At 44.8% G+C, this 21,507-nt stretch overlaps 2 protein-coding genes across 3 annotated transcripts in view; both read left to right on the forward strand.

Annotated features, from left to right (window-relative positions):
• The first annotated feature begins 110 nt into the window (after positions 1-110).
• Positions 111-9,335, forward strand: LOC142571646 (prostaglandin reductase 2-like). Its single transcript, XM_075680164.1, has 2 exons — positions 111-981; positions 8,687-9,335. The coding sequence occupies exons 1-2, from the start codon at positions 235-237 to the stop codon at positions 9,065-9,067; spliced, it is 1,128 nt and encodes a 375-aa protein (XP_075536279.1). The 5' UTR covers positions 111-234; the 3' UTR covers positions 9,068-9,335.
• Positions 9,336-10,519: 1,184 nt separating this feature from the next.
• LOC142571647 (receptor-type tyrosine-protein phosphatase F-like) overlaps positions 10,520-21,507 on the forward strand; it is a 35,860-nt gene continuing 24,872 nt past the window's right edge. Inside the window, exon 1 of one of the 2 annotated variants that reach the window (XM_075680167.1) lies at positions 10,520-10,834. In XM_075680167.1, the coding sequence (XP_075536282.1) occupies positions 10,739-10,834 (96 nt within the window). In that variant the 5' untranslated portion in view covers positions 10,520-10,738. The remainder of the gene's footprint in view (positions 10,835-21,507) is intronic. The other variant, XM_075680165.1, reaches the window with a different exon arrangement.

Consider the following 21,507-nt stretch of genomic DNA (forward strand, 5'->3'; position numbering starts at 1 on the left):
AGATATTATTGTATAAACTATTAATTCATTTTAAAAACACAATTTATTTTGATTACAATTATCTAGGAATTGGAAGTGCTGAAATCCGGTCTTGATAGGACCCCAGATCGACCATTTGGATTGACAGCTCGCGACATAAAAATGGCAGCGCCCAGGTCAACGTTCTGATGTTGCGGTTCAAACTAGTTCAAACTTCCCTTTTCAGTGCATCGAACCATTGATCGAACCAACGACATGGAAACTCGTTGTGTATCTCCAACATCTACGAATTGTGAGCGTCCATCTTCGTTTACAGGTTTGGTAAACAGACGCGTTGTGCTCAAGTCTCGTCCTGGTGTCGACGGCGAGCCGCAGCTCAGTAATTTTGCTACGGAACAGTGCGCTACACCACGAGAGTTCATTGACGGGGAGGTCCTGGTTCGCAGCGTGTTCCTGTCCATCGATCCTGCCTTGCGATGTCGCATGAACGAGAATACGGGCGTGCACTACCTCACGCCGTGGCTCGTTGGACGCTGCGTCGAAGGTTTGGGCGGCGTCGGCGTCATCGAGCAGTCCCACAGCCCTCTGCTTGAGAAAGGCGATATTGTCTGCAGAGCCATGTCGTGGCCTTGGCAGCTGTACTTCAAGACGACCGCCGATTCACTTCAAAAATTAGACGTCCAAGAACTTGGTGGCGACGTGTCCGTCGTGCTGACATGCCTAGGTCTTACGGGACTCACGGCGTTGCTGGGGCTGCGCGAAAAAGGCGGCATCAAGCCGTCTGCCAACCAGACTTGTGTCGTGTCCGCGGCGGCTGGCGCCTGCGGTTCTCTAGCGGGCCAGATTGCAAAGCTAGAAGGCTGCAAGAGAGTTGTTGGCATCTGCGGCTCGGATGAGAAGTGTGACTTCCTGACCAGAACACTCAAGTTCGATGCGGCCATTAATTACAAGACCCAAGACGTGGACAAGAGGCTGACGGTGACATGTCCCGATGGCATTCAGGTGCGTAGAGTTGCTTTTATTCGTACGGTCGAGTGGAGGGTGCGGTATCTCTTAGCGAACCCGTTAGTGCAAGACACAAGACAAAACAACATTACGAACATACAAAAACATCGTACGACCAATCACTAAATATAACTTCACTGTTTGTAGCCCATGTAACGTAATTGCCTACACGAACAGCATAGAATCGATCAAGTAAAAGGTATTTTGCTTCATCTACCTATGCTACGGCAGGAACTTTTCACCGTCTCATCCAGCATCCCTGGGTCTCACTCCTGTACCGAAAGGACGCAAGATTGAGTCCCAGAAACTTCTGCGCTCTCTCTTCAACTCATCATGATACGCCTTGCCGAACAACTGCTTAACGCATTCTAAGTTACCATCCACCAGAAACAATCACATACTAAACATGTCTTTCATTCTCGTACTGGCTGTTTAAAATACGGAGTGGATATTCTGGTGGCAGCCTGGCAAAATCGCGCGAGATAAATTTTCCTGGCAGTTCACAGAAATACCCTAGGCTTAGGCGCGCAGATTTTGAAAGTAAGAATTTGCGCTAGTACTAAGTGTAAGCAACGTACGTGTCATTATTTAGTATGCTTTAGCGGCACCTCCAGGACACCAAAGCTGGAACCTGAACTGGCCCATGGGTGTGGGCTCGCTGAGGCCCAAGCGTGCCGTGGGGTGCTTGCATACAGGATTGTCTGTCTGTGACAGCATACCGGTTCCACTGAATGCCCAGGTTACAGCTTTGGCAGCGCAGGATATGAAAGGGATAATGAGGACACCAAAGCTGGAACTCTCTCTCTAAGTTGAGGGCTCCAGGGTTGTATAAGGTTGACTGTCCGCTATCACAGACAGCTGCTCTTCTATGTGAACAGCCCCCATTTTCATTCCTCTGCTGCACCTTGGGTGCCCTGGTGATCCTGCTGTGAAATCATTACCTCAGCTGCACTTCCAAGGCCTCCGTTTGCCTGGATTGTTGACTCTGTCGGCATTAGTGACGTAAGCATGACTAGTTAATAAGGACAAACTGCCGGCAAAATAATCATACTTCTTTCTAAATACACATTTTCCCCAGACCATAGAAATATATGGCATATAATACCTTGATTAATGTGGCGAATTGGGCATGTTGGTACATATATTAAAAGGCGACAGTGCAAAAAAAGAGACATGGACGGAGACAGGACGACAAGGACGAGTGCTAAACTCCCAATAACATGATTGTGAATGCTTCACCAAAATCATCTGCGTATGCATAAATAATCCAGCTCTTCGTCTGCAGGGTTGATGGAGGCCATGCTGACACATCTCTCTCCAAGTCGAGAGGTCCGTTCAGATTCTGGGATTTCTCATGTCACATGCATTTTACTCCTCTTGATAATGGAAGTGTTTTCAAGGTTGGGCGAACAGTCCTTGCAAGTCAGAGAATGACTTGCCAGTAAACCTTCAAACTCTTTTCCTTCACGCACATTTTTTATGTTGTTTGCGTGCTCCCTTAACCTGTCATTAACACATCTCCCAGTCTGGCCAATGTACGCTTTTCTGCACCTTAAAGGAATTTCATAGACTACACCTTCTGCACATTCAACAAAAGACCGCCTGTGCTTTGTGCCACAGTCATGCTTCTGGGTTGCTGCCGGGTCGGTCAACCTGCAAAGATTTGACAACTTGTGGGGGCAGAGAACACGACTTTCACATCGTAGCGCTGGGACATGTTTTTCAGATTGTGCAATAGCGTGTGAATGTAAGGTGTCACAGCTACCTTCTACCTACACTGTGCGCGAGCTTCGCACATTTGTGGCATTGTACAAATCTTTTTGAGAAGGCCCTCTGTGATCAAAATGAGAAGGTGCCGAGGATACCCGGCGCTCAGCAATCTTTCGGCTTGAATATTGAAGGCATCTGAGACACAGTGCGGGCAAGATTTGCCAAGAGCGTTCTTCAGGCACAACGTGGCAATAGCTCATTTAACGAGCTTAGTGTGGACGGACTTGAAAGTCAGGAGGGGTTTGTTGGCATGCAGTTCATAGCTCCAGCAGACGCGAACACATTTAAACCACAACCTGATATCTAAAATTCTGATTTGGCCATTGACTGGGAGTTCATGCGTTAGGTCAAGTGGGGGCATTGCATCTTTGAACATAGCCAACACCTTTCTGCTTTCACATTCAATAGCCTGCGCTTCACAATTTAAAACAACAAAAAAATCATTGACGAAGCAGAACACCTTAAGAACGTTCTTGCCTGTGAGCAAGGCATGTATGAGACGATTGAAATGAGCAAGTACTAAGTCTCTAAGGGCTGAGGCGATGCAGGACCCGATGCATACACCCTGCAAGTGTGTTTGCATTAAACTGGATGTACACTGACCATAAATAAAGCGTTAAAGAGTGCTAAAAAACTACGAACTGAGACCCCAGTTGCATATTGAAAAGCAATGGAACCATATTTGTAGATAGAATGCTCAACGCATTTAGGAACCTGCAATGCTGTCAGAAACTTTGCAGGTTGACCGACCCGATGGTAACTGCGACACAAAGCACAGACAGTCTTTTGTTGAATGCACAAAATGTGTAGTTTATAAAATTCCTTTAAGGTGCGGAAAAGTGTACATTGGCTACACTGGGAGATGTGTTAACGATAGGTTAAGGGACCACGGAAACAATGTAAAAAATGTGCGTGAAGGAAAAGAGTTTGAAGGTTTACTGGCAAGTCATTCTCTGACTTGCAAGGACTGTTCGCCCGACATTGAAAACACTTCCGTTATCAAGAGGAGTAAAACGCGTGTGACACGAGAAATCGCAGAATTTGAACGGACCTCTCGACTTGAAGAGAGGTGTGTCAGCATGGCCTCCATCACCCTTGCATACAAAGAGATGGCATACTTACACATGTGCAGATGATAACCCCTAGCTCGGACAGCACATATATTCTCGTGAAGCATTCACAATCATGTTATTGGAAGTTCAGCGCTCGTCCTTGTCGTCCTGTCTCCGTCCGTGTCTTTCGTTTCTTTTTTTCAAATTTTCATATAACACCTGTCAACATCCGCTCATTATGCTTACAACAATGTTTGAATGTCTTAGGATGCTCTCCCTTCATTGTACCTTCAACTGCATTGTTTTTATACATTTATACGACGAAGCTGTATGTGGCTAGCCTATTTGTCCGTCCGTCCCTCCGTCGGTCGCCTGTACGCCGAAAACTCCTCCGGCGCAACCCCGTGCGCATGCGCGAAAAGAGAAAGAGAGGTGCTCAATTAGACACCACCACCAGGCACAAGGCCTTTTTACTCCGATCCCGCTACGCGGCCCGAAATTTCAATTTACAAGGCTGGCTTGTTAAAAGCGGTGACGTCAAAATCGCTATAGCCTACTCGGGAGCATCCCCATTAGGTTGTTTGGCAGTTGGGCCAGGTAACATGATGTCATGGGTCGGAGTAAACAGTGACATCGTTGCTCCCCGTCGCAGCCGAGCGCGCACGCAGCAGCTTCTCTCCGGCTCCGAAATGGATAGGCCACGAGTCATACATACTCCTAAGGAGCAGGCAACTTTCGGTTAGCAACGCCGCGAGCAGAACTGGGAAAGAGCTCGTCGACGCCGTGCCGAGGATCCGACAGCCTACCAAGCCGGCGTTTTATGAACCGTCGGGATCAACCCAGTGATAAACACCGGGGCCGCACGTTTCAGCTTCGCTGGTTAACCACCTGTGCCGAGTGCTTGTACGGTGATTTTCTTTACTTTGTTTATTGGTAATAATACTCACTACTCCGACAGCCCTGGTAAAGGGCTGCAGTATGTAAAAATAAATGAGTGAATACAGGAATACCGTTTGTAAACGTAATTTATCTGCAGTACAAAACGTAGAAAAGTACCTCAACTTCAAAAAAATTCACCGACAATTACGATAATTTGAGCGCAGCTCTATGCCTGTTTTCATATCGCAAATATTGAATCAAAGAAGTTGAGAGAGAGACTTAGTAGAGCCGGCAATCATCGAAAATCTGACCTGCCGGTCGAGCGCGTCAGCATTTAATAATGACCCATCGAACGTTCCAGTGTAATCGCTGGTGCTCCATGGCTTTCAGAAAGTACTACACAATTCGGTTCGCGCGTACAATCATTGGAAAACAACCGCAAACGATGACAATCGAAGCAAGCGCGAACGAGAGCTGACGCGTGCAGACAATAGTACGAAGCGAGCGGTCCGGCTGGTACCAAATACGAGTACGAATCGAGCGGCTGGGCGAGTCCGCATGATACCCGTTTCCCGCGCGCATGTCGCTGAAGGGACCGCTCTCATTGGGCTCCGCTACAGCGTAGTCTCCGGCGTTCGCTCTTTTATTTTTCGCGGTGCTCGTTACGCCGCTCGCCGGAGGAACCGGCGCCTAAACGCGATATAGTTTTCGACTGGCTCACAGTAGCGTCCAGACAGTCCGAACCCTTAATAGGAGGTGCCAGTTAGTTTAAACGCATGCTTGTAAGTTTTTACTTTCTGCTGGGAAGTGTACGAAAGAAATGGTACACGACCAGACAAGCACGAGTGCAGACGATCAACAACCATATGTGTTAAAGCACGCAACCTCCCCTCCCCCTCGCACACACACACACGCATATATATATATATATATATATATATATATATATATATATATATATATATATAAACGGTGACAGGGTTGCGCGGCCGCGGAAAACCTGACTTGCGTGTCGCAGAAAGAAGCGTAAAAACACAAACACATGTTCGAGGGAATGCGTAGTGAATGCGCTCTTACCTGAGCAGAGTAATGCATGGCGTAGTCACTTCGAATGCGTTTGAGAGTGAGGAGAGTATCTTCTGACTATATATATATATATATATATATATATATATATATATATATATATATATATAGATATATATATATATATATATATATATATATATATATATATATATATATGTGGTCATATCATGAGAAGCCAACAAACACTGACACCAAGGACAACGTAGGGAAACTACTTGTGCTGAAAATGGCTTTTGTGCTGAAAAATGTTGGCATCTCATGATATGACTAATAAAAATCGGGCCCCTCGGTTAACCCCCTTTCTTCTCGCTTATATATATATATATATATATATATATATATATATATATATATATATATATATATATATATATATATAATATTTGGGGTTTTACGTGCCAAAACCACTTTCTGATTATGAGGCACGCCGTAGTGGAGGACTCCGGAAATTTTGACCACCTGGGATTCTTTAACGTGCACCTAAATCTAAGCACACGGGTGTTTTCGCATTTCGCCCCCATCGAAATGCGGCCGCCGTGGCCGGGATACGATCCCGCGACCTCGTGCTCAGCAGCCCAACACCATAGCCACTGATATATATATATATATATATATATATATATATATATATATATATATATATATATATATATATATATATAAATGAACTGTACCGCGGATTTTTGAAGAGTGAAATGCTAAGTCTCCATACATTTGGTCCATGTCTGTTGCACACCTCATCGCTTCCGCCGATAAGAAGACGTCAAGTACAGCAGACGTTCCGGAGATATCAAGTACGACGCCTCTGAGAAAAGGTTGGCTGGCGAAGTAACACTACCCCGCGCGGTCCGTGTGCCTTGGGTGCCAATTTTTTTTTTTTTTTTAAGTTGTACCCTACTAAAGAGGGAACTCTGGCGCCATTGGAACCAGGGCCAATAATGCCGTGTAGTAAACGGGCTTGTCTGGTTTTCGTGCTTAGGACTTCAAACCTTCTTGTAGCTTCGTTTATTATTCTTTATCTGGTCCTAAATTTCAAAGCAATTTATACTTTTTTAATGCAGAAGATAAGACTCCGCGAGTCCGCGTAATCGTTGCTAATTGTAGTGGTTCCGTTTGTCTATGCGTCCGTGGCGTAAATGTTTAAATGTCGGGCTTCTGTGCTAAAAGTCCAGTATTCGAATGCTACCGTCGGACAACTTTAATGATGTTTGTTTGATTACTTATAACGCAGTACTTTCTTTAAGATGATCGCCTTACGAAGTCACGAAGCCATTTATAAAGGCAGAAAGACATTGTTAAGGCAAGTCCACGCAAGCAAGCAAGCGCACGCCCGCGCGCGCACACACACACACACACGCACACACACACACACGCACACACACACACGCACACACACACACACGCACACACGCACACACACACACACACACACACACACACACACACACACACACACACACACACACACACACACACACACACACACACCAGAGGATGCTACCCTATGGGGCGGGGATTTGGACACCACCTATAAGAACAACAATTAAAAAGTTACATAATTACTTTTAGTTATGTAATTAGATGTTGGGGACCAAACATTTTTTGGCGGTTTCTGAACGCACACATACACACACACACACAGCGCAGGCTGGGAACCGAGGGACACGGCTTTCGTCACTCATAAACATAAAGGCAACATATATAAACACGTAGGTCGCGGGATCGAATCCCGGCCACGGCGGCCGCATTTCGATGGGGGCGAAATGCGAAAACACCCGTGTGCTTAGATTTAGGTGCACGTTAAAGAACCCCAGGTGGTCAAAATTTCCGGAGTCCTCCACTACGGCGTGCCTCATAATCAGAAAGTGGTTTTGGCACGTAAAACCCCAAATATATAGAGAGTTTTAACTAGGTGTTTGGTTTGAGTGTTGTTTTGTCGAGAGTCGCGAAACACACCGATTATTCTTAGCATGCGGCGATCGAGTGTTCTGTGGGACCCATATTACGTGTCCTTTTTGAGTTGGGATGACATAGACGCCCTCATGCTTCGGAAACGAGAGCGACCGCGCAGGTTCTACGTGTCCTCAAGATCCACTCAACATCGAAGCTATTCCGGAGGGGACGTTTCGCCGGCCATTTCGCTTCCAGAAATTCGATTTCCCACTTCTTTCCACTTTTTTGCAACGGACGCCCATCTTGACGTCCGTCCGAATGGGTTCAAGGCGACAACCTCCATCAGGAGGTTCATAACGTCGTCGTCGGCAAAACGCACGCGCATTGTGACCACAGCACCGACCACACTACTGTGTTTTGCCGCGGAAAACGTGACATGCATCGGCTTGACATGCGGCTTTACACCAAGCGAACGGGCGAAATACACTTGGGCGCCATCTCGAGGCGGATACAGCAAACACGAGCAAACATTAGCAAACCCTCTCGTTAAGCCTACTGCGCCGCTAATCGAGAACGTATATCGTAAACAACGCCCATTTGTCACCTGTGCGCCACTGTCGAAGCATCATCACACAAATCTAAAGCAAACACGAGCATCAGTGGGGAATGAATGAGCCGAACAGTGCAGGCCGACGACTCGATAGATCCGAGGCGGGCTGCTCTCACTTCGACTGGCGCCGCCATCTTGCCGTACGTAAGGCTCCCCTTGCGTGCGTTAGCGTTCAACGCTAAATCCTGAAATAGCGTACGTACGTAAGAGTTCCAGCAGCGTTTACGTACAGCGCATGCGCAGTGTGGTGCACGCAACGCTAACGCTAACTCTTTGCGTTTTAAACACGTAATTCTCCCCATGTTTTCCTTGTTGTTATCGTGTGTTGGCTCCGTGCGTTTGTGACATTTATCAAAGTGTGGATCGCACCGCTACACACGTGCTGTCGCTGACCCTTGCGCACTCGCAGGTGTACTTCGACAACGTGGGCGGCCCCGTCAGCGACGCCGTCATCCGGCACATGACTTCCGACTCCAACATCGTGCTGTGCGGCCAAATCGCTGTGTACAACAGGAGCGTGCATTACCCGCCGCCCTTGTCCGAGGACATCCAGAAGATCGTCAAGGAGAAGCGCATCAGCCGGGACCGGTTCCTGGTGCTCCAGTACCAGGACAAGTTCGACGAGTGTCTCGCGCACTTGAAGGCCTGGCTCAAGGAAGGAAAGCTGATTGCGCGCCAGACCGTCGAAAGAGGTCTCGAAAACGCGCCGCGAGCTTTCATCAGCATGATGAACGGAGGAAACATCGGCAAGCAAGTGGTCATGGTCAGCGACCTTACTGAATCCACGTGATGTGGTTGAATCTTCAAACGCAGTGTCCGCACAGCTCTCAGAACAGCCGAGACTGCAGGACATGGCAAATTGCATCACTTGGCAAGCATGTCGCATGCCCCAAGTCTCGCAGACTGCTCTCCCTAAAGAAAACGATTGGTTACAGGGTCCAATAGCATTAAGCATCGACGCTATATGCAATTGCTGTTTGCTGCTGCGCTCGCGGAAGGGACCGCAGAAGCCTCAAATTCTAGGCTAGTTGTGGGTAATAAAGTTTTCTTGTAATTGATTTTTTTTTATGACTGGTATTTCGTATTGCGCAAATGTGTGAATAGGTCTGCTTCAAGAATTAGGTGCATGGCTCGTAAACTTGTTTGAGACGGTGAGCTATATCTGTGCTTGCTGTTTCTTTTGTTCCTGATTCGTGTAAATGTGTGCGTAAGCGTAGCAGTCTAGTAATTCAGGAATGAAAGTGAAAGGCCGCAACGTAAGAAGTCGTCTCACGGGCTTGTCGGTCCAGAACTACAGGAAAAGCGAACTGCGCGGAACGAGAACAGAAATCGTCGAAGACGAGCGGCGGACTTTGGCATTCATGGCTCTGAACGGTCGGCTTATCGGCGGTCGGTTCCTTGGCGTATTTTGTGCTGTTTCTTTGCTGCATGACCGGCCTTGTTGCTCAGTGTTGTACTGATCCCCACCCCTATAGGCGCCAGAAGTCATTCACAGCAATAATTGCATACCTACACTCTTGAAGACAACTGCACCCTTTGGGGTGTTTTTGTTACAAAACAATAATCATCTGCCGTGCTTGCGTTTCCTTTCTTGAAAGCTGCGCTGGGTACTTTCCTGTCAACAACGCTATGTCACGCTGATAACGCGTGCTCCGTTCGTGACCTGGAAGTGCCGGGCGCGCCGCGTTACAGAAAGGAAATGTGCTCTAGATGATTAATTGTTACGTGACAAAAATACGTCCCAAAGGATGCACCTGTTATTATAGTTTAGTAATAAGTCTGGGTAGACCCTGCGCGAATCAAAGCGCGTATGTGGCGAAAATTAAAAAAATAAAGAAATAAAAGCGCGCGTTTGTGGTGTTTCCTTTTCTGTTGCACTTTTTCCCGTCGTTTTCGGCTTGAGCCTAACATGAGCGCGTATACCAACTCGACCACCATTTTAACCGAAGTCTGCGAACGCGTTCGTCATACGTGTTCTCCTCTTAAGAGTTCGCCTCCCGCACTTCGCTCTTCGCACGTAACGCAATACTCCTGCAGCGGCGACTGTCCGTTCGCTCGCAGCGTGCGCAAGCTTACCGAGCGCTTTTTAAACCGATCCCGCCAATCCGTGAGCGTAGACGGAAAGCGTCCGCCAGTTGCTCTTCCCCAGATAAACACACCGAACGTCATCGCGGTATAGGTGCCAGCCTATTGCACAAGGTGTGCAGGCAACCTGAATCCACTCCAAAACGACGCCGCGCGCTCCCTCAGAGACACAACGCGGGCGCGCAGATAAGAGCGGCTCGAGAAGATAACGTGTATCCTCTGGCGAACTTAGCACTCGCCGATGGGCGGATGACAAGCGAAGCGGCGCAGCACCTTGGTGAAGTGGTTGTTAAGCCCTTCGCTGTCCCCTCGAGCGTCTCCGTTAGGCGACTGTATCGTCAGCGAAGCTCTCATTAAACGTCCTCCCGGAAGCGCGATGACTGCTGGAGCGACTTGGATGAAAGGATGTTTCCTCGTGGTCCTGTGCTGTGCGGTTTCTGCCGCTGCCATGGCCGAATCGCCCGCTGAAAAGGTGAGTGGCGAAGCGCGCGCGCTCGGCGTCTCGGCAGGGCCCACATAATCTCTTATACGCTCTCGAGTTGTAGGTCACGTGACAAATAATCTCGGAGCGTGCTCGCAGCCCTCCTTCCTAGAGTTTTTACGTATTATAAGTAAGTTGAATGCGACACAATGGGTGGTAACATGGCGGCGGCACACTTTTGTTCGCGTCCTCCCACTGCTCTGCTCGGCAAGGCCTGCACGTTCACGCTTAAGTAGATGTACTGCGCATGGAGATAACGTGGAGAGCACCAAAGCGAACAAGCAGCCGTGACAAGCATTTCTTGCACCATTGGCACCCACGTGCTGTGTTTTTATGTGTGAAATCAAATCTCGCAGCCTACCTGTCGGAAGGGGAAGAGTATATTAGATAGATTTTGTGCAGAGCGTTTAGCAAATGCCCGCGGTTGACGGCGTGATGAAATGTCGGGTCCACAACGCACATGCGTACAGCGTTAAAAAGTAGCTGCAGTGTTGTCGTTTTAGGCATCTACGACGCGTTTTTACGATAAGCAGTGCGGGGCTGTTGAGACACAAAAGTACGTACGTAGTTTTCTTGCTTGCCCACCTGACGGGCAATAATATGCAATGCTCGACGGTCAACGCGATGTGCCTGTTGTAACAACTACGTGACATTTACGCGGCTCGCGCTGGATGGCAAGACGGTATTGTGACGTTACTAAACGCGCGCTGCTGGTTTGCGCCACGCGAACAGTAGGGATGAATAAGCGAACCGATCGAGATACCAAAATACCAATTAGAGGAAAAACCTCTATTCAGCAACTCAGCACCTTTCATACTCGTCTCAGCACCTTTCATACTCGACGACACGCAGTAGGTGCACAATCAGCCTTGACATGTCCCTGCGGAGTGGAACGTCAGCATGCACGTGACGTCACTGATTTGCGCTGTGGAATGCGACGATAAAGAATCGTTGCGAATAGAGGCTATTGTCTGGTACTTAGTCCATGCGATGAAGGAAATGAGGTAAAAGAAAGAAAGAAAAATATAACGAAAAGCTTCAGCTTTGCAAGCAGTTGTTGAGAAGACAAGGCCGGGAAGGAGCGTTGGAACATCCACCGAATCTCGCAGTTGCTAACAGTGCCCTGAAGCATATCTTGGACTATAGTGGCGGTCGACAGGTCAAGAGCCCAGGACCCCTCAGCTCTATAAAAGGGGGGGTGGAAGGAGCGTACTTAACTAAGGGCTGGAAATTTAGTAAATTAAATGCGTAAAAGGAACACGTAAAAAAAGAAGAAAAAAAAAAAGCTGGGGATACAACACACTTTGCACAATCATATTAAGCCAACAGACAATGACACCAAGGAAAGCATGGATTAAATTACTTGTTTTAATTGACATGTATAAATGATAAAGGAAAATGTAAATGGATGAAAAAAACAACGAAACAGATATGAACCCACGTCTTCACATTGCGCGTGCGATGCTTTCCGCCGCCATATGACCATGAGTTGTGGCGCTGGCTGACACTCTCCGGCCTAGATCTAGCGCACATGTTTAATACTCAATGAAGTGGATGCGAAGACGGTGCCGCGGTATATAGACCAATTTGTAAGAGTAACGCACGCGCAATGCGAAGACGTGGCTTCGTATTCCATCTAAGGTGAAGTGTTTTTTCATCCACTTTTAGTTCTCGATATTTATAATTTATACATGTTAGTTAAAACAAGTAATTGCATATGACCGGATGTTTTGTTAAAGCCCGAGTACCATAAAGAAAAATAAGAATTTGCCAACACTTGCCTTAGACACACGAGATCGTCGCATTTCACTTTGCATTGATTATGCGTTTGCTGATATTCTTTCACTATGACGGCCCTCCTAATTTTGGGCTTCCAGAATAGCTATAGTCCACCATGCAGTGCATTGTCGCTGGCAACGCCGCATAGATGTTCAATTTCGAAGGCGCATAATACATCGTTTTGTAAGGTCAAGTTTCTTCTTGATCGCCAATTACTGCCGCGTTGACGTCCCTCGTGGAATCTCTGCGATTTTATTTCAAGATATTCTGTGCCACGTGCTACGTCAAACTTCGGTGACGGCGTCAACGAGCCCGGACGTACTCAAGCCAGTCAAGGGCCCGTAAGAGCTGCCGCTGTGACGAAAATGCGTGGCTTCGTTGCACTGGGGATCTGGCTGGACATGGCACAGGTGCTGCGTATGCTACGTCTCCTTCGTCCCCTGTTCTACTTAATCGTTAAGGTTCCGGCACGCTTGCAATGAACGACGAGAGAGGGACGGCGTCAGAGGCAAAGAAACCATCTTCCAACGAAAGGTGTTCAGATGCGGCGTGGAACGCGACAGCAAAGCCGGTCAGACTACAAGCACGCGCGGAGATGAAGATGGAAAAGGAGACGGGCACTATACAGGACAGGGCAAGGACAATCGTTGTACTGTCGTTCCCATTGGAGTTACTGTACATGCTCCCTTTGGGGAACCTAGAGGGATCCTGTACAGTAACTCTAGCCCCCGTCTACGGAATACCAATAAACCCACTCCTAAACCTTACAAGTACTCGTCGCGAGGTTATTTTATACGTCTTGGGCACGCAGCTTGGTACTCGAGGAGCTCTGGCATATAGTTCTAAGTTCTATAGTATACTTCTAACAGTACACGCACGAAGAAAACACGCTCACGCACACACACAAGATGACGATGCGCAGACTGTTTTATTCACCTGCAGAAAGCAAAAAAATATATATAACAGGCACTTCTCTTTAGGTGGAACGCCCTATTTTAAAGAAAACTGTCATATCAAACTGTTGTTTCATATTAACTCACGCAGCCTACGAAGACACTATGATGACTTTTCAAATCTGATTGCGACACTTTACATGATCAATAAGTGGGATCTCGGAACTTGGTTAAGTGACCACGACAAGAACCTGTTTTGCTTTCCTACTCAATCGTCAAATACTCAAATCGTCAGTACATCTGTCACGGCGGTGCTGCAATATATGTTTTAAGTACTCTTACGTACAAAAGAAGGCACGACCTTCTTCTCAGCGTAGGTGACTGTGAATTGGTATGGGTCGAACTTAAAAGCGACTTTATTTATGTGGACAACAAAAATCTAATAATAGGTTGTGTATATCGCTCGCCTTCATTGTCTGTGAATTATTTCTGCGCCGTGCTTCACGACGCGCTGAGTATCCTTGCAGACGAGAATAAAAACGTTATAATTATAGACGATATTAACATTAACCTCGCAGACAGCTCGTCTGCCTACGTCTTACAATATTCAATTTGTTTCAACAGCTTCGGTTACGAATGCTTAATAAAAGTGCTTACGCGGTGCACTAACTATGAAGGTGGTACAATAATCCATCATGCGCTTTCAAATTTGCTGTCTCCACCAGACGCAGGCGTCCTGTTACAAAATCTCGCTGATCACTACCCGATATTTTTACGCTTTCAGAATAATGAAAACTCTATCAAAGCCACTTACACAAAGCTAACGCTTGACAAAGCTCTCATTTATTCACTGAGCCCAGCTGATTGGGCTTCTATAGCAGATACGAAAGATTCACAAATGGCCTTCTCGTTCTTTATATATGTATTAAAATCGTATTTTGATTGATGAAAAAAAAAGTTTGCGTCCCCACAGAATCCTTGGCTATTAGATAAGCTGATAGCCTTGATGCGAAAAAGGAGAATCTGTATAAGAAAACGAAACTACAGCCATTTAACGGCAATTTGACTAGGAGGTATAAAAAGTTTTCCAACTTTCTCGCTATCGAACTAAAAAAAAAAAACCCAAAAAACTTTATTACCAGAAAACATTATTAGAATGTGGAAAATACGTTAGTAAGAAATGGAAGATAGTAAATAATTTTTAAATACGCGAAACAATTGCGATATTTTAACAGAAATTATTCATAAAGACAGAGCGTACACCACCTCACAAGATATTGCTGATACTTTTGCAGAATTTTTCTTTAGTAGCGATTCACATATACCCACGCAATATAACCATTTAATGCAACGCCTACCTCACTCATTCTTTTTGTTTCCAGCCACACCACAGGAAATAGAAAACATAAGAAATTTAGAAGCAAGCAGTGCAGGTCTTGATAATATGCATTCGAATCACATCAAGCTAATTGCGCACCTAATCTCAGATGTTCTCGCAATTATTATTAACCTGGTGTTTAAGACTGGAACCTTACCACAAGAACTAAAACGAGGTAGAATTACTCCAGTATTTAAATATGGTGACCGTGGCTTGATTACTAATTATAGGACAATATGCATTCTACCTTTCAACAAAGTTATTGAACGGCTCTTAGCAAAGCGCGTAATTACCTATCTAAATTTAGTATTCTGTCACCATTTCAATTCGCGTCCGCAAGGGCTATTAAATCGAACTTGCTTTCATCGCCCTTTCTGAACAAATAGAGATGGCAATCGATAAGGGCATGTATGCTGGATCAGTGTTCGTGGATCTAACTAAAGCCTTTGATAAAATTAATCACCGCATTTTATCCTGTAAACTTGAATCTATCGGAATAACAGGTCCTGCTTTAACTTTAGTACAAAATTAATTTAAACATGAAACACAGAGAGTTAGAATTAATGGTGTTCTTTCTAAATCAATGATAAAAAACGTTGGTGTACCACAGGTATCCATACTTGGCCCGCTCTTGTTTTTAATATATGTTAACGACTTGCCTAATTCCCTGCTTTCTTCTAACTACATTCTTTATGCAGAGGACACAACTATCTTTAACTCTGAAATTTCTGCAAGGAACCTAGTTTCGAAACTTAATACTGACTTAAACGACATGTTGAATTGGTGTAGTATTAGCCAGCTCAATATAAACTCGTCCAAAACTACATTTGTTTGTCACGTCCCACCAACACTCATCCGCATTCATTCCTACGTTCTGCCTTGGTAATAATCTTATCGCGCACAGTACTTCCTGTAACTATTGGATGTAGAACTCGATTCTAACCTTAAATTTTATCAATACATAGCCAACATTAGGCAGAAGGCAACATGCGGAATAAGGACACTTCTAAAAGCTCGGTTATTTCTTTAACCATAAAACACTACTCTCTTTATACTACTCATTTATTCAATTACATGTTACCTATTGCATTGCATGCTGGGGCAATACGTATTGTACCCACTTACAATCATTACAAATATTACAACTCCAGGTTATTAGAATAATTACATTTAGTCCTAACCATTTCAATCACAAGCAGTTATTACATAGCTACAACATTGTTACTGTAGACGAGCTTATTAACTTTAATGTTGGTACGTTTTTATACCGACAACTATATAATGCTCACCGCAACAGTCTGATACCTCAATCTTGTCTAATGAATACTAATCTTACGTGATTTGCACTAAACAATAATTTTATTCTTCCCAAGGTATGCACTACCTATGGTAAGCACAGCATCCTTTCTTCGTCCGTTTCCTTTAGGAACACACTACCTCCTACTATTAAGTCATGTAAATCATTTCAATTTAAACGAGAACTAAAAGACCACATTTTATCCTCTGCAACCACTTAGTTAAGTTCTTTTTTTCTCTTTTCTCCCTTCCAAAAGTGCATTTTGTTAATACTGATGCTACACAAATAAAAGTTCGGTTGGTGATGCCTCATTATCCATTTATTTTCATAATTGTGTTGTAGTTACTTCTGTAATTAATCGAATGTAATAATAATTATTTTTACTAGCATGTCTGTAGCTGATTTGTATTAGTACTGCTAAACATAAACCAATACTATGTGTATTATTTTGTTATTTTTTACATTATTTGTTGCAAGTGTTGTATATATTTTTACTTATAAGCTGCACAGGAGGTCCCATTACAGTCTTTGACCTCAGGACCTCCCCCTGTAGAATTTTCTCTTGCACTCTATCTTGTCTATTAATGATAAAACCTCATTATATCATCAAGGCCCCTGCCGCTATTGCAGATAGGCGCAAGGTTTGGCGAACAGCAGCAGAAAGAAAAGCTGCGATAATTTAGCCACTCACCTAAAATGTGATAATTAATTTTTACACTCACTCACTCTAGGGGACATGTAAATGTGGAATTGAAGCGAACTCGGGAGTAGTGAAGTCATGCGTGTTCGCTAGAAGTTCTAAGACTATAGTGCCACTTTCGAGATAATCTGTCCGGAAAATCTGCTGAAACATGTCTGGGCGTTCCAGCTAAGATGAGACACGCTTTTGGAAAACTAACTGGAATGCCAATACGGGGGTGATCATAGTTAGGCTTTAAAGGATTTTTAAAGGTCGTCTGTGGCAGCATAGTTGTAGTACACGAGCTGGATTATTCACAGAGACGGACGCCGCCTGCACGAGAAATCAAAGCATGTAATCAACCAATTAACAAACGTTCACTAATTCACTTCAAATTACTTTGCGGCCAATATTGCAATGTACGAATTGTAGTCCATGATCTTGCAAGGCATATCCAACTGTAACAAACTTTAAGGATGGAACCTGCTTCGATATATGCGCCATTCAATCTCGCAGTAAAACAAAAAACAAAAACACTGTTCCAGTTGCTTCTTTAACAAAACGCTCTCTTAGCATTGAAGCGCAGAAGCAAGGAACGACCGCGTATTTTGTCGCAGACTTCGGAAATTTGTCTCGAAACTGGTGTCATCCTGAGAATTCACTCTAAAGGAACGTAAAGACTTAGACGCGCCAGGCATTTCGTAAATTGCATTATATGCGGTAAAGTAATTAGGAAGTTAATTAGTTAAACATGTGTTTCAACGTACTGTGGGAGTAATTTCCGCCTTCTTGAATAATCCTGCTCAAGGACTAGAATTATGCTATCTGCCACAGGCGTTATTTAAAAATTACTGTAAAGCCTAAAAATGCATCTTTGGTTAGCAGCGCGACGATCTACTTGGGAAGGAGGAGAAGTGACACGAAAGAGCGCCTACAAGTGATCACTCCTTCCATGTTTAAGGTCGCGTACTTTTGAAGAGGTGCTAGCCTTCGGGTTTCTACTGAGCAGACAAGACTCACCATTCCTCGGCTTCAATTTCGCAGTTGAATTATGTACCTTGAAGAGAGAAATTAAATAGTTAATTAGAACGTTTTCGGTGATTATCGTCTGAAATTATCGTGCTGCTAATGTCCGCTTTGCCGCGTAAGTCTATGTGCAAAAACGGCAGGGGCCTCGATATTACAATTTTCTCTAAAATAAAGCTTCTCTAAAAAATTTTCTCTAAGATAAATAAAGCACCGGGTATATGTTCGAAAAGAAGGAAAAAAAGGAAAGAAATCCTGAAACACGCATGCTTATTTACAATCACTCCTTTTTGGACGTATATGTACTTTGCCTACTGAATATGAATAAAACAGTTGTTAGTTTGCGCATCATCTTGTGTGCGTGGTCGTGTTTTCGTTGTATGTGCTCTGTTGCAACTATATGCAGTGACTTCAAGAAGCAGCTAGCCTTACACGCAACCGTTTATCAGAATCTCTTCAAGAGTGGGCTGTTTCTATTGGTTATGTAGTGTTGTTGCACTGCTAGGAATTTGCCAAGAATCACGAAGTAAGAGAAAGCGAACAAGAGAGCAAAGGAGAAAGTGGTCGGAAAAAACACAACAAAGAACAAAGGGGACAGGGACGGGGTTGGGGGGGGGGGTGAAATAACAATAACGACAGTGATAAACCTGAATAAAAACTAACAATTTTGAAGCAAGCGTCATTGAAACTTCTTTCTCATATCCGTACACTGCGCACAACACTGTAATAAAATTGCAAGGTAGAACACGAACATTTTTATGAAGAGACAGGCATCCTTAACAAGTACTAGACACCGCATTGAATAGTTACAGGGTGTTTCTATAACTTGCTTCTGTTATTTGTAATTATTAGCACTTATATATTCTGTGTTATACTTTTTTTGTATTCCGTGCACGCATTATTTTACCTCTGTGTAATTCATCATCTGTATTTGTACTCATCTCAGTCTACATCACGGCGCTTGTGTGTGCGTGTGACTTTGTTTACAAGCTCATTGTGGTGCGACTTGCATTTGCCTTTTGTATCCATATGTTCATGGGTGTATAGGACTGTGTGCGGTAGATTTCTGACCCTATGACGTGGTTTCTTTTCATTTTCTTACATATATTTTTTATATTGTTGTTTCCGCTATGCAAAAAGGAGTAGCCGTCACCATTATAAGGTGACTACTACGTGTCTTTCATTTCAACAGAGAGAGAGAGAGAGAGAGAGAGAGATCCTGAACGGAAACAAATGATTTTGTGTTAAAATAAAAATCAGCACTGACACATTCGTCGCTACATACCTTATTTAGACAACCTACATCGTCCGTAAAAAGGCGTCAATGTTGGGGTTTACTTACTTTGGGACACGTCGAAAGGAGTCGGGCGAATAAGTGCACCATTATTGCCCTGTAGATTCTAGAAGCTACTGAATCCGTGTTGAAACATGTTCAAATGTCGTTGTTGAATATTTAAAATTTGAAGTATACGGTCTACACTCGCCGTTGTAGCCATGTTAGATGAAAAGAGTTTAAGCGTGCATGCGACCCTGCTTGCGATTCGCCGAGTTTCGTGATCACTTTACGGCGTCATTTCAACTTCCTCGTTCCATTGAGCGGAGATTGAGCCTGCGTGCTTCGTTACCCAGCTTTGCGCGGTAACATCGCGCTTATATCGACACGACCACATGTGACTTAAGGTATAGCATTACATTAAGTCACTTCCGAGCTGAACGAATACCGTTTTCGAAATGGCTCCTTTCTTTTCCTCGACATGTAATGGCTTAGTTAGCATATATGGTGTTCGAAGCGACTAATGATTTACTTTTTCTCAGTGTGCCGCTTGAGTGGTGCATTAGTGGACCCGACGTCGGCTGCACTGTAAATTTGACATTCACTTTCGTGTGCACATCATGTCCGCGCTGTGGCGTGTTCTGTTGATTTTCTGTTTTCGTTCCCCGACAGATAAGGGTAGGGAAACTCGAGGCAGTGTTTCTAGATATGGTTGGTATGCGACCGCTTTTAACCCCGCGCTTCAGCTTCTGGCGCAGTTCAAGGCGTTCTATGTAAAAACGGCGAACGACGTTTACCGTGCTCCGTAATTTGTTCGATGTCGCACGTATACAGATATATATTATAATACGCAGCTATACATGCGTGTACCGGGGAATGCAGCTCGCTCCCGTTCTCTCATCCCCCCGTCAGCAGCGAGACTGACTGGACAGCCTGGCTTAGGTCCGGGGACGGCGACCGACAGCTTGGGGCGGAGAAGGCCAAGCAGGCCTAGGGCCTTACTTGAGCCCGATCCCTCAGCCAGCTCCCCCTTTCCCCTTCCTGCTTTCAATAAAGCTTACCACCACTGCTGGGTGTCTCAACTATCTTGCAATGACATATAGAAAAAGAGCAACTGCGTTACTCGAAGAAAACCTAGTGCATATTGTAATAAGGCGGGTATACTACATGTGCTATAACGTAGTAGGCAGGACGCGGGCAGTTGGTTTGTTTCCCGCGCATGCGCTGTGATTCTTTTTATGAATTACATTTCTCGTGCGGCTGTGTTTAGGTCGGTCAGACTGGAGACTGCATTAATATCCGTTTAAAGGAACATTGTAAGAATCGGTCATCTGACGAGTATTCCGACGTAGCAAAACATTTCAGGGCTTGTGAAAAAGAGACAAGAAGGTGTGCCTTCCGCTTCTAGATTCCTTCCTCTAATTTCTACGTTGCACTTATTGTCAGTCTCTCAAGGCCGAGTGATCGCATTGATAACAAAAGCCCCTTGATAACGCGGCCGAAGCGCCACTCTGACCACTCACGTAACGCTAAAAACAATGGAACAGGCACAGAATGTTTAAAAATCCCGGCTCTGGGTGCTCGCATCGCATCGAAAGAGTGTGCTCGCAGCTATCTTTAGCGCCAGAAACGCCAGAAGCCAAATTAAAGTGACGGTTTTATTTTGCATTAGAGTGCATACGCGCTGCAAAAAAATAAAAGCGAAATAAACAGACCGGGAAGCAACCCACGTGCAGAGAAGACATAACCAATGCGTTCAAGAAAATAAGTGTACCACTTCCAAATGTGCCGAATTGGCAATCGGGACGCCTGAAAAAGAAATCAGTCGGAAAAAAAAAATAGTACGTAATTAGTACGTAACTGAAAATACCCCAGTTAGATGACATTTGGGGGTGCCTACAAATGCCTCATTGACACTTTGATAATTAGGACATGATACTGCTCGAGTAGGATACTTAATTACAATTACCTAATTAAATCTCAGTAACGAGAAAAATTGCTGGCAGCAACTCCACTGTACTGGAAACAATACGCACTATAGTGCGTATTGTTTCCAGTACAGTGGAGTACAATTGTACAATTGTACAATTGTGATACTCGAGGAAAACCTATAGGTTTTCCTCGAGTATCGCAATTGCCCTTTCTTTAAAAAATATTGGTGCATGACAGTTAGGACACCCTGAGTAAAGTTTTGTTCGTTCTCCGTCCTCGCTTCACCGTTGGAACTTGAAGCTTCTCGGACGATGATCGGCAGTTGATCAAACGCAGACAGGAAGCGATGCAGATCAGATGTACAAGAAATATTTATACGTAAACTTTTCTATATACATGGCAGGTAA

The sequence above is a fragment of the Dermacentor variabilis genome, chromosome 2, assembly GCF_050947875.1.
Source record: "Dermacentor variabilis isolate Ectoservices chromosome 2, ASM5094787v1, whole genome shotgun sequence".
NCBI classification, from domain to species: Eukaryota; Metazoa; Arthropoda; class Arachnida; order Ixodida; family Ixodidae; genus Dermacentor; species Dermacentor variabilis.

What these genes read in the sequence shown, in the direction of transcription:
- LOC142571646 (XM_075680164.1), top strand. Translation starts at nt 235, where the DNA reads ATGGAAACTCGTTGTGTATCTCCAACATCTACGAATTGTGAGCGTCCA. An exon ending in CATGTCCCGATGGCATTCAG is followed by an intron (nt 982 to 8,686) that starts GTGCGTAGAGTT and finishes GCGCACTCGCAG; the next exon opens with GTGTACTTCGACAACGTGGG.